The sequence below is a fragment of the Podarcis gaigeae genome (assembly GCF_964106915.1).
Source record: "Podarcis gaigeae genome assembly, chromosome: 2".
Classification (NCBI taxonomy): domain Eukaryota; kingdom Metazoa; phylum Chordata; class Lepidosauria; order Squamata; family Lacertidae; genus Podarcis; species Podarcis gaigeae.
In genome coordinates, this window is record NC_139679.1 from 80,162,351 (window position 1) to 80,176,037 (window position 13,687).

Consider the following 13,687-nt stretch of genomic DNA (forward strand, 5'->3'; position numbering starts at 1 on the left):
AATTAATTGTGCTTCAAAGGTGGATTTTCATTTCACTTACGTATCTTTTGAATAAATTGCTCCACTTGGAAGAGATAAATGCAGGAACCACTAGGATACCTTGCTGTCTTCATTTATTCACATTCTAGGCTGCTTTATCCCTAGAGCTCAAGACCAAGAACAATAAACCATACAGAATAATAAAAAAGAATAAAATGTTTATTTTTTTTTAATGCCCATTAACAGTTTAACCCTGACTAACATGGGCTAGCCAAGAATGGAAAAGTATTTCAGTAGTTTTGAGAACATTTTAAATTCAGGCTTTTGTGAGTCTTAAGGTGAAAGGAGTTGCCTAAAGGAGTGGGGTGGAGAGTCATTAAGAGGGCACACCAACAGAATATTCCGTGAGGGTAAAGCTAGCTGTCTGGGTGGCTTTTAGGGAAAAGGCAGTTCTCCTAAACCTGCAACTTTGAGTTGTTCTGAGCAAACAACACTAATCTCAAATGCTAAAAATTGCAGAGGTTATCAGATGACTTAGCTACATATTTTTTTATGCTGGCATATAATATTGGTGAGTAAGCTATGCAGGTTGCAAGACTTTGCTCAGAAAACATGTGGTTTTAGAATCAGAATTTTGTTACAAGGGATGCAATTTACCTGAAACATAAACATAGTAAGACATGTCACTTTTTAGATAGAAGAGATTCAAAATAAGAAAATGGTTTCTCTTTAATATATTGTTACAAGTGAGACTATATATATATATATATATATATATATATATATATATATATATATGCTTTCGTAGATTTTCACGGGTACAGGAATGCAGGTTTTGGTGTCCTCGGGTGTCTTCCCGTGTAAAAGTTGGGGTGTCTAGGCGACGTTTCGACGAGGTCTCACTCGTCATCTTCAGGCTGGTGCTTTCGGCTTCTTGTTACTGGAACAGAGCGGGATCTCAATGTTTGAGTTCCTATAAATACTGTAGAGGGGGTGTGGTGTCTAGCCTCCAATGTTCTGGGCAGAGAGGAAGTTCCCAGGCTAGTGTGCCTTTTCTTCTTTTGTTCCTTAATTACTTGAGAGATACCTTGAGTGATTTCTTGAGTGATATCCTGAGTACCACTTAGGTGGGTCATTAGGTGTGGATTAGTTGCTAAAGTCTTAGTGTCTTGACCTCTTGAACTTTGTGAAGAGTTTTCCTGAGAAGATGGCTGTATTGCACTTAGTTGTGCTTTGGCTTGGCTTCGTGTATAGGGGCGAGCTGTGGGGCGAACTTCCTCTCTTTTCCAACACATGAAAGAAACAGGACACGAAATTAATTTTGCAGATTCCAAATTGCTCTTTAACACGGAACATCACCACAAGAGAATAATCATGGAAGCCATCGAGATAGAGAAACACCCTCACAACATGAACAAGCGTGACGACACATCCCGCTTGCCAGACATCTGGAAATTAGCCCTCCCCACAAAAACTGACACCAGATCCAGAGGCACACAGAACGCCAACACCAATCAACCACACCAGACCCAAACCCAGACCCTCTCCACAGATGAATTACTGACACCATCCAGTAGCCAATCCATGGTGGCACCTCCGGATGCTGCACCCCCCTGCAATCCCTACACAGATCTGGCTGACACAAGCCACAAAACCACAGCTCGCCCCTATACACGAAGCCAAGCCAAAGCACAACTAAGTGCAATACAGCCATCTTCTCAGGAAAACTCTTCACAAAGTTCAAGAGGTCAAGACACTAAGACTTTAGCAACTAATCCACACCTAATGACCCACCTAAGTGGTACTCAGGATATCACTCAAGAAATCACTCAAGGTATCTCTCAAGTAATTAAGGAACAAAAGAAGAAAAGGCACACTAGCCTGGGAACTTCCTCTCTGCCCAGAACATTGGAGGCTAGACACCACACCCCCTCTACAGTATTTATAGGAACTCAAACATTGAGATCCCGCTCTGTTCCAGTAACAAGAAGCCGAAAGCACCAGCCTGAAGATGACGAGTGAGACCTCGTCGAAACGTCGCCTAGACACCCCAACTTTTACACGGGAAGACACCCGAGGACACCAAAACCTGCATATATATATATATATATATAAAATATCTTTTGCCATGTGTCTTTATCTACCCTAGGGGATTTCTGCCCATGGCTCTAGCCAGGAGACCAAACAAACAAACAAACAACATACCAGGAAGAAATATACCAGGAAGGACTAGTAAATTTAGTCAGAGTACAACAGTTGCAGAAAAAACAGACCAGGGAACTTCAACCAGAAACAACACACAAAGAAAACACACACAAAAGTGCAAGCCTGAACTAGATGATTCACAACAAGCACAGGAGAGCTGGAAGAGAGATCTGCAATGGTGAAGGCAAATTGAAATCAAATCTGATATAGGGAGCAGCAGCAAAAAGAAGTGAAAGTAGCAATTGGCCTTCATCCACAATGGGGAGCTCACATTCCCATCCTGTGGTCACTGATATGTACAGAGAAAGGGCTAACACTCCCCTTTTTTGCTTCCCTTCCCCCAATTAACAGTCTGTGAGTAATGGTCTGTGAGTATGCTCATTCCTCATTGCGAAGTTTCTTAGAAGTTTCCCTTTCCCACCCTCTGGTGCAGCTGTGAGGGGGCTACTTTTGCATGGGATAGGGCCTGTTCATTGGCTCCACCCCAGATGTGGAATGCTCTTCATCCTGAGGATTGGCTGGCACCAACATTGCTCAGTTTCTGGCACCAGTTGAAAACCCATCTCTTCTGCTAGGCCTTTGATGAGGATTCATATACTGAGCCTATTAAAGAGAGTAAGTTAACTCAAGTGGAAGTTTATGTGCTTTTAATGTTTTATTGAAGGATTTCATTGAGTGCATTTGTTTATTGACTGTGACTCACACCCGGACATCATTTGTGATGAAGGAGGGGATATTTCCCCCCAATACATAAATAAAATATTGGAAGCATTCAATTAACCATAGTATAGTGTTTTGCCCAAAGCCTAAATTGTAGTTAATCTTACCTATGGTTTGTTGAAACCAGCTACTTTCATATCTCAATGGTTGACGCTGGTTTGTTGCAAACAAAGCATATTTTATGTTAACTACAGTTTGTCATGTTCAGATGACAAAAAGCGTCAGTTAATAAAAAATAGAAGGGGAATCTTCCAAACCCCTCCTTGCAGTTGTGCCAGGCGAAGAGAGAGGAGGGATATATGAACCCAAAAGCTTCCACAGACTCATTGCCATGAAGATAAATCATGGTTTATTGTGATGTAGGAATGCAACAAATAAGGCACTCAAGGCAACCCACAGCATGATGAATAAAACAAAAAGTGAATAAAAAAATACATAGAATTAGTATATGAGGGAAACAGCAGATAATAATATCAAATAAAAGCAAGGAATCCGGAAAACATCAACAGACAAAACATTCAACTGACCAAAAGCCTGACAAAATCCCTATATCCACTAACAGGTTTAGGCAGGCAGAGACTTGAAGTATATAATCCACACTTCTATTTTGTTTGGAAATGTGATGTCTCAATTTAAAAATAAAACCTGCCAGATCCTGAACTGGCCACTGGAAGAAAGGAAGGAGGTCTAAGTTTTTAATAAACATCTACTTTCATATAATTATGATTAAACAGAATATCAGATAATCTTGCTGTGAATTGTATCATTATTTTTAAAAGCTTTTCTTCCCCACCGAGTTAAAAAAACAGTAAACAAAGTCTTGGAAAAACTTAAGTTTAACTGAGGTATGCCTATGCTGACAGAAGAGATGAAACTACAGATGTGATATATAAATCAGGACACCATAAAAACTCAATGACAGATCAAAGTCAGCTTATTATGAAGTGCTTGTCCATAAATGACACATCAGAATCCAGGAAAGGAAAGTAATACATCAACAGAACAGGATTCAGGTTCTTTGTTATAAAAGGACATTTTAAGGCTGGATATCAGGTTCAGGTCCACAGGCTTATACAATAATTTAATTATTGCTCACCATAAAGTAAAATCAAGCAGCATTTATGAGACAAAAAGATGGGCAGGCAAAGAGATTGAAGAGGGATTCGTAATTGGAAGTAACATAACATTTATGTCAAGTTTTGGACTTGGATAAAATCCTAGAACAGCCACGGATTCACTGGATGACCTTGTTAAAATTCCCCTCATTCAATCTCTTTCCTTCATCTAGCTGATGGGAATATATATCTTGCATATCAGAATACATATCAGAATACAGGGTTATTCTTGAGATGAATGAAATAAGGCCTGTAAAACCATATGCATATCATTTACAGTCCTTACTCACAGATTTTAAAAATCTCCATTAATGTATCTAGGCTAAGAAGTAGTGAATGGTACAGATGAAAATGGACATGAACAAAAGTACACCCCTTCAGAAAAGAAAGGAGTAAATGAGTTAAAACTGATGTTTTAAATTTTTGAGGATTAATTTCTCTTTTAAATTTTGTATATTGTATATTTTATCATTGCAAGAAGCTTCTAGACCTAGATGGCAGAAAGCAGTAAATAATTTACAAAAAATAAATACAAGACAAAAATTAGCACTTTATGTAAGTGATATTTAATCACAAGAACCCTCATTGAGGTATGCATTATTATATTTCTTTTGCTGCCCCCCCCTCTTTATGCTCTGTGTGATATTTTACTTCAATATGTCTCAGCCATCAGTTCCATTTGCTCTAGGCTACTTGTCTTCAGCTGGTGAGTTGGGACCCGCTATTCCCATCATACAAATATGTAGTTAAAGTTTAAGAAATAGGTCCCTAAATGCCTGTTTGGGTTAAAAATAGGTTCTGGATTTGAAAAGGTTGAAGATACCTGCCCCAAGGAATGCGGTGTGGGTATAGAGGTCTGGACTTTCCTCTGCTTGTTTTTGAGCTATCTTCCCTGAAGAGGGTGCTTTTTGATTTTGATGCTGCCACTGAGCTGGCCAGGATATTATCTTCATTTGCCACCTGGTTGCTGCAGCATATACTTGGAACAAGCTTTAGGTCTGAAGCCTACATTGTTGGAAGTGCTCCTCCACTGTTGCCTGTCATGTAATAACTTTTGAGGGAAAGATTAACTTTGCCAGCATCTGCACTTAGAGAACTTTCCTTCAAAATGGGGGTTATGTTCTAAGGTTTTTGAACTGGAAAGCTGGTAGTGAAGAACGACGGCCATATTGAATTGGGCTTGCTTCAACGAATTTGAACTGCAGCTGCATTGATTCAAAGTTCAGTAACCATCAGTACGTACATGTCAAGACAGTCTGCTTCCTGACAGGAAGTCTCCTCTGCTTTGCCAAGAATAACATGTTTCTTATTTGCATCTTGGGCACTTTTCCTTCACTGGTTTCATTTGAGAATCCATTTATAGCTTTTAATGGAACTGTTTATCAGCCTCTGCCTTTGTATAAAATAAAAAAGGAACAGATAATTGTTCCAAACAGCTATGTCAAGTAGGACCTTTTGGTGAACTACAATGATTCTGAGCTCACTTGACATATTCACAATACAAAAAGTATGTCTAGACCACAGTCTATTATATGTGTAAATGTACTCAACGTGGAAGTATAAGCCTGGGTTATAGAATAAAATGCAAAATAAATAAGATAAAAAATCTAGCTCAAGGTTACAATATATGCATATATCTAAACGTTACCTGGGATACAACCACAACTTTACCAGTGTCTGCATTAACAGCTTGAACCATCCCTGTTATAGTACTGTTGCCCAATGACACTCCTGTTACAAGGCCACTGCTGTTGACGGAGGCAATATTGGCATTGCTGGTGGATAATATTATGTTGGACTGTGGCTGTGGTCCTCCCTCAGAGGTAATCTGTGTTTGTTGAAAAAACAAAATTAATTACTAACAGTAATTAAGGGATTTTTAGAAAAATCCCTTACAAGGATGATTTGAAAGTCACTAAATGCTTGCCAGGTGAAAGGGGGAAAAAGTATTGGATTGTATCTTAAGCTGAGAATTTGTTTCATCTGAAAATAATGCAGCCTGGGACTTGTGAAGAGATTTATTAGGAAGACCTCATTTTAGTTCTAATTTACTGCAGAGGTCTCTTCAAGAGGTTGATCTCCATTGACTGTACAGTTCATGGCAGGACAGAGCAGTCTTGCCCAATCTGGTGACCTCCAGATTCTTTCTATTATCACTCTCAGCAGCCCCACCAGTATGGCCAATGGTCTGGGATGATGAAACCTATAGATGGTTTACTAAGAAACAATTGTTCATCATTCAGTGCAATAATCTTAAAAATAACTCACCTGAATCACTGCACCTATGAGCAATGTGACTTTTCTTGGCATCAGTCTAAAAGGAGGAAAGACCTAGAAGTGAAAGTGCAAGCATTAATAAAGGCCGACTTTTCAAGGATTATGTATCCATTTAAATCTCAGTGTTTGCAGTTCTTCTGCTTATCCAAATCCTCCTCTTGTCCTCTTTTTCTTTCATGTGTTCTCTCCTCCTTCTATATCAAAAACAGCTACTATGTCTGGAAAAAACAGTAATGACTTTACAAGCAACACCTCCCACTATGCCTTACCATCTATGTGGACATTTGGTTTATTCTCCTAATTATGCCTCTTTTACTCTTCCCTGTGGTGAGGATGAGATGGTGATGAGGGCCCCCTCTTCTCCGATACAGGTCATTTCAAATCTCCTTCCTTCACCCTTACCTTACATTTTCCATCTCTGAAATGCCATTTAGTAGTTTTTAGATACTTATCGTGGTTCTGGCCCATGAGATCTACAGCCCGGCATCCCCTCTTCTTCTTCTTTTTAATTGTTTGGCTGACCTTACCTTCAAATTCCAGTTTGTTATAATTTTGATGAGTCAGTATTTTCATTGAAGATCCCATAAAATTCTGTGCTTGTTTCATGAGCTTTTACCTTCATCACATATTCCTGTGATTTATGCTATCCTTCCCTATTATTACTATTCCTCCCCTCCCCCAATCAAGTCCCATCTAGCCTTCATTTTTGGGCCTTTCTGTATCTACACACACATACACACACAACAATATAGCAGAGGTGGCTAACCAGTAGCCCTTCAGATGTTCCTGAACCACAATTCCAATTGTCCCTTGTTATCAGCCATGCTGGTTGGTGCTAATGGGAGTCATGGTTCAGCAACATCTGGAGCACGACTGGTTAGCCACTACCATTGCACAGGGAACTATAATGCATTTATTGGCTTTGGAAAGCTAAATACATGGAAGGAATTACCATGCTTATATTCTTGCTTAATGATACCAATACTTACTTACTTACTTACTTATTTCAGACATCTTATTCATATCAAAGGAGTAGTTTTTTTGAGAAACCAAGCAGCCTCATATTAAGGAAACCAGAAAGCATTATCTGTTAAGAGTTAAAAGGTTTACTTCAATCTGCTGTGGAGCTGAATTGATCCTCTCTCCATATCTGTCAGTGGCAAACGCTGTAAGACTGGTTTGACCTATGGCCAGTCCATGAACCAGAAAAGCAGCAGTGTATTCATCAGAAGCTTCAGCGAGAGGCCTGAAATGTAAGAAAATACATTAATTGGACAAACCACGTACAAAGCAATGAAGACAATATTCAGCACCGGGGTCTAGAATTGAATCTATCTATCTTGCTAATGATGAAGTCCTAAGTAGAACAATATACAAGAGCGGCAAGTTAAAAACAAAATGGCACAGATGCTGACTGAATCTTAAGTAGCTTTTGTCAAGGATGAGGCGCTGACATCCTAGTAAGTAGCACTGCCAATACCAATGTGCTCAACAGGCACGGAAAATATCTATTTGGAACAGCATCAATATATAAAGCCCCTTGAGTGGAAGGGAATGAGAAACTGAAGGCCTCTGGTTTGGTCCGAGTCCTTACAGTCTTTCAATCTGGCTTGTGGCCTCCACTCCATCTGCTCTGTCCCTCTCCTCAGCTCTGCCACCTTCTTTGGCAGCTGTGCAGTCCTCCCATCTGCCACAACCTCCTTCACCTCACCAAAGCAATCCAGCTGCTGCCATGAGAAGACAACAGTCAGAGAGACACATGTGTGAGTTTGGCAGCCCAGCTACGGAACATTAGGGCTAGAAGAGAATACACTGTGTTCCTCCTTGCCATTTCCCCAACCGCCAAAATGAGACTTTTCAGAAGAACCAAGTAAGTCCGGTCTGTGGAAGTGCAAGACAGCGCTTCCTCAGCAGTGGCACTTCAGTTTTGGCGCTTCCTTCCAAACATGGCCCATCTTGCTCCCACTCTGAATAGTTTCTGCTGGTAAATAAAGATGCTGATACTTTTTATAGTGCTCCTTAACATGGGCACAGATAGGCTTTCTCCACAGAGTGCTCTTCCATTTTGTGAGTTGCTCATTTTAGCAGTTTGCAAGTCATCTTGAACATTTTGTAACAGAAAAGCAAGATTATAAACATATCAATAATAACTTTAAACCATGCAGTGATGTTTAACATAATCTTTCACATCCATCATAACATATTTCCATTTGTCCCTTCTGTGAATGCATACTATCGGTACAGCATCCCTGCAAATACCTTGCAGTATTACTTTTGTTCCTTTTGCCCATAAGAGAACACAAATTAAAATAGCACTTACTTTAATGAGATAATTGGAGATGCTGCCTTTAGATTTAAGTCCATGAAGGCGAAGTATTTAGCTGGAAAGTATTTCTTGAAAGCATCCAGCACTCTGACGTAAGCGGTAACTTTTTTGCCAATCTCTACCTGCAATGCATTTGTTTACAGATGTTCACATTTTCTCTGAAGCAATTCTCCCAGATTGTCAACACCTTTATGATTAATACTGATAAGTTGCTAAGCTACCAGTGCTGGATCAGGCTACTGCAAGGTAGCAAAAGAAGGGAAGTCATTCTCTTTATTCTTCAGAAGTGATAGGTCTGTTCAGACTTGGAATAGCCACCCATATTGTGATGTTTGTAGGGGCTAGAGATGACTTTTTGGGTGGTGGTTGGGGGTGGAGAACACAGCACATTATAGTGTTAAAACGCTTGGCATACATTGGTCTCGTTCAGAGGTAATGATATGTTATTGCATCACATTTAAATGAGACTTTTATCTCAGTAACTTTAGGTAGGTCAGTATTATCCTCATATTGCAGGGCAGGCTGAGAAATAGTGACTTGTCGAAGGCCACCTAGTGAGTTCTCACTTCAGTATCTTTGGCAGTATGTTTTACTAGCTCTCTATTACTCTGTTTCAGGTCTCCTTAGGGTCTGTGGGCAGCTTAGATACAATATCCTAATTAAGCCCACAAGTCACCACTTGTAATGAATGAATGAGCCCCCCAAAGCCCACTTGAGTAGAATGTCTTATAGCCAACAGTGTAAGTTCTGTTAACATGTTAGATGCATGTAAAGGAAAATACCGTGTTGACTTCTGAGTGGTAGAGCTGGCCCAGTCATTAGGCAGGGTGAGGCTGCGGCCTCAGGTGGCTCCCCAGACAACACAGCTGGCATGATTTTGCCTGAAATCAGCGCTGATGGCAGTGCTGTTTTGCCACCAGCAGATGTGGCAGCATGCATGGTGGCAAGAGCAGGCAGTGGTGGCAAGAGCAGGTTGTTGTAGGTGGCAATGGCAGTCAGGCAAGGCAAGACAGCACTTCCCATTTCATCTCCTGCTACTCCTGCTGAGTGGGCTGGCAGATTTGGTTCCCATACTGAGTTGTGATTGTCTGTAAGGAAACCTTGATGCACAAGCTTCTGCTTGCAGGTAAGTGTGCTGTGGGATCAAGATACCTAGGTGTGCAGGTGTATGATCACCCAGAGCACCTACTTTTTTTTTTAAACCACTGCAAGTGGTTCTTCAAAGGAAGCCAACATAAAGTTGGGGGCAGGTCTAAAAGTGCAACCAACATGCTATTCCCCTGTACATGAGTAATCACATAGAAATGAATACTAACCTTGTCAACAACTCCAACAGATACTACTTGTATATCAGACACATGCACTTCCACTTTGGCAAGAGTAGTAGAAGCAAGGCACAAATCATGAATCATTATAGACAGTGACCCTGGATGTAAAGGATATACCTAAAATACCAGAAAGGGTGGGAGGGGAGAACATACAAAATGCAATTCTTAATGGTTCTGAATTTTCTTACAGCAATCAACAAATGGAACACTGCTATCCTGGATAAAAGAGAAATGCACCAATATTTTAAAAGGCATTTTTTCCTCTAAAGGAGAATCTTTCAAGTAAAGCTGTAAAATATATTTAAGCTTTCTCATGTCACTGAGTTAGTGCAAAGGGCCTGTAGGTAGCAATTGCATTAACAGACCCTAATGCAGAGCGTAACCTCTAGATCTGTATTCTCCCCACCGGCATCAGTAACACAAAAACAAAACACAAATCATGAAGAGAAAGGAAGAGGTCTTTTTTAAAAGACCTTAAAAAAGAAAATACAGAAAAAAATTGAGAAAAGCAAGATATATCATGCTAAAGTGCAACACTTTCTGGAATGGCTGAGCCTAGTTTCACTACTACAAAAGGCATCAGATGAAATATGCATAAATCTGATTTGCTAATGCGTTTATTTATGTAATTGACAGGTTGTAGCCAAGCAAGTCCTACACAAGAGTAGACCCACTGAAATCAACGAGCCTGAAATAGCACTAATTACAACCAATGTTTTTTTATTGCCTCCCCAAGTGGCTCAAATCAACACAGAAATGAGAGGAAGGTCCCGCCCTCAACTTGGTAAGTAAAACGACAAGACACACAAGGAAAGGGGAGTGGTGGGAAATAGCAGTGGAAGGAAATCAGTTTGAAAAGGCCAACAAGAAGTGGCGACTTGTAGACAGGCATTTACCGTCAGTTTGGGCTAGGCTAATCTTGCTGGTACAGTAACTGATCCAACTAATCTCTGAATTAGAAATTATTGTATTAATCCAAGTTTTAAGATGTTTTGTTAAAGTAATTCTTTATACTATTATGGCTACAGAATGCTTGTATTTCTACATTTAGAAAGAGATGTTTTATCTACACATTTGCCCAGCAAAGGCCCTAGTCACTACAGGGTAAAATGGAAAAGTTCTCTGATTTCCCAGAACTTCATAGTGGTCAGCCAGCTTTATTATTTATTGAAGTATTTACAACCTGCACTTTCATAAAAGTATATATCAAGGCAGTATGCAGCATACAATATACAACGATCCAAGGTTTTGATTTACCATGTTCCTGGGCTCTAGTCCACTTGATTGTAAGAAAAAACCTCAAAATGGTTTACAGTATGCAGCCCTAGACACCAGGAATATATCTCGCAGAAGCCCACTAAGATTAAATACAGGGCCTTGTTTAACTCCTAAAGGTAAAGGTAAAGGTACCCCTGCCCGTACAGGCCAGTCTTGACAGACTCTGGGGTTGTGCGCCCATCTCACTCAAGAGGCCAGGGGCCAGCGCTGTCCGGAGACACTTCCGGGTCACGTGGCCAACGTGACATCGCTGCTCTGGCGAGCTAGAGCCGCACACGGAAACGCCGTTTACCTTCCCGCTAGAAAGCGGTCCCTATTTATCTACTTGCACCCGGAGGTGCTTTCGAACTGCTAGGTTGGCAGGCGCTGGGACCGAGCAGCGGGAGCGCACCCCGCCGCAGGGATTCGAACCGCCGACCTTTCGATCGGCAAGTCCTAGGCGCTGAGGCTTTAACCCACAGCGCCACCTGCGTCCCTTGTTTAACTCCTATTCATTCCAAATAGATTTGTTTGGGATATGTTCCTGGGAGGCTGTACCCATGACTTCCCTAACATACAGGAGTTCTCATTGGAAATTCTAAGGCTGCTTTATTGAAACTATTGAGCATGACTTCAGGCTCCTGCCACTCTACTTTAGAAAAATCATTGTGTACTAAAGAGTTTTCCCTCTAAAGTAAAAACAGTGCATTATGCTACTTACCACTGCAACACCTTGAGCTTCTTCATAAGTCACTTTTGCAATGTTGAGAGCACTGGTATTAACAAGAAAATATCCAGAGCCCTCCTTTATGAGCAGTTCAGCCTGCCAAGAAAAGTACATATTATATAATTTACATAGCTTATATTTTTGCGCAGTTCGCTTAATAACGTGTAAAGGGAATGCCTTACCTTGACAGCCTGGTGATTATAGATAGTCACTTCTTTAGGACTCACTTTTACATCGTCCACGAGTATTAGCTCAACGCTGGAGGACACAGGTGTAAGAGGTTCATACTGTAAGGGATAAAGAAGGCAACCCAAAAGTGCCACATGAAACTTCTGATCTGATGTCATTTAGAAAAACACTTTGTTTTGTACTGTTTGCAATTATGCTTTATCACTGCACACCATATACTGATATTGCAGTATAGAAATGGTGGTATATACAGTATTTAATTAGTAAATGAATATTCAGAGTTTTATTATAGTTAAATAGATTGTGGAAAACTGCTTCCCAGAAGCAGGTGGTGTCTAGATCTGACAGCATTGCCTACTTGGCTTTAGGTCAGCACAGTACAGGTACAGCTGTAGAAGCATCTCATTGGCTCTGCTGCTGCACCTGCCCAGTGCCAACCTCCCATCACCTCACCCTCTTGGTTACTGGCATTCACCTCCAAGATGGGATGCCCCATAAGAAATGCCACCCTGTTGGTCACTACTGCCTAGTAACCAGTTCATCATTCCTGTATTTCTCTATCTTGGCATAACATGCCAATGTATTTTGGTGAGCCTAGTCAAAATAAGCCTATTCTTCAGCTCATGGTTCAGTGGTGTACCTTGAAATGGCATCTAATTGTGTTTTCCACTTGAGATCTGAAGTATAATTAGGCTTCATTAATTCCTCACATTAGCTCTACATTCTCAATCAAATCTCCTAACTCCCACTCCTTCTCTTTGTGAGATGGAACTTAATACCGTATGATCTTAGAGATTACTTGGTACTATGTAGTGATGCTGACAATGGATGCTCCCTTAATCTAGAAGAGGATGATTAGGGTGCAAGCCAGACATTAGCAAAGCATGTGGGACATATGATGAGGCATTTAGAGCTGCAGCTGTAATAAGTGACTTCGATGCTCTGCATCAAGGCAGAATCGGTTATCAAATCAGGTATACAAATGCAAAACTCCATAGTATTTGATTATAGTACTAAACGAAAAAGGAGAGCAATGGCACTTCTGGTGCTGGAGAAATGTATTTAAGTGCTTCTGTCAGGCCCATAACTGTCTGCATTATGATGAATGTATTTTAAGGCCACTAAAATGCTATATAAATGCACTAAAAAAAACTGGCTATAGCAAATATACCTCATTAGGGCAGAGTAGGTAAAGCTGGAATAAAACTGCATTACCGGTTTATTCACTTCTGCAGCAGCAAGATGAAGATGTTGATATCCAGCCGCAGTGGCAGATATAGTCACTGCTCCAGGTTTATTGTGAACTAAAACAGTTTGCAATCCTAAGGAAAAAAGAAAGACAAAACTGGAAAAGGAGCATTTACTACCTGGTTAAGCATCAGTATACAGAAGCATGGAGGAAACTGACCTTTCTCCCCTCATTTCATTGTATCTTTAAAATTCATTGTATCTTTAAAATATTTTTAAAATAGCATTTTTCTCATCAAAGTGTGAACAAAAAGAAAGAATCAGACCCATTCCAAGAAGGAAAAAAACACCCTACAGAAAGCAAATTGATCTAGCA

General features: G+C 40.4%; 1 protein-coding gene and 1 long non-coding RNA gene across 2 annotated transcripts in view; one reads left to right on the forward strand and one right to left on the reverse strand.

Annotated features, from left to right (window-relative positions):
- The window catches only part of NUP210 (nucleoporin 210), a 95,012-nt gene that overhangs the window by 25,640 nt on the left and 55,685 nt on the right, over positions 1-13,687 (reverse strand). Inside the window, exons 18-25 of the mRNA XM_083726897.1 lie at positions 13,339-13,445; positions 12,117-12,221; positions 11,929-12,030; positions 9,939-10,067; positions 8,617-8,744; positions 7,407-7,542; positions 6,288-6,350; positions 5,668-5,847 (exon numbers count right to left, since the gene is read on the reverse strand). Of these exons, the coding sequence (XP_083583023.1) occupies positions 5,668-5,847; positions 6,288-6,350; positions 7,407-7,542; positions 8,617-8,744; positions 9,939-10,067; positions 11,929-12,030; positions 12,117-12,221; positions 13,339-13,445 (950 nt within the window). The remainder of the gene's footprint in view (positions 1-5,667; positions 5,848-6,287; positions 6,351-7,406; positions 7,543-8,616; positions 8,745-9,938; positions 10,068-11,928; positions 12,031-12,116; positions 12,222-13,338; positions 13,446-13,687) is intronic.
- Positions 1-13,687, forward strand: part of LOC310838952 — a 28,329-nt gene that overhangs the window by 4,715 nt on the left and 9,927 nt on the right. The window contains exon 2 of the long non-coding RNA XR_014561249.1: positions 10,687-10,734. This is a non-coding gene — a long non-coding RNA (uncharacterized lncRNA). The remainder of the gene's footprint in view (positions 1-10,686; positions 10,735-13,687) is intronic.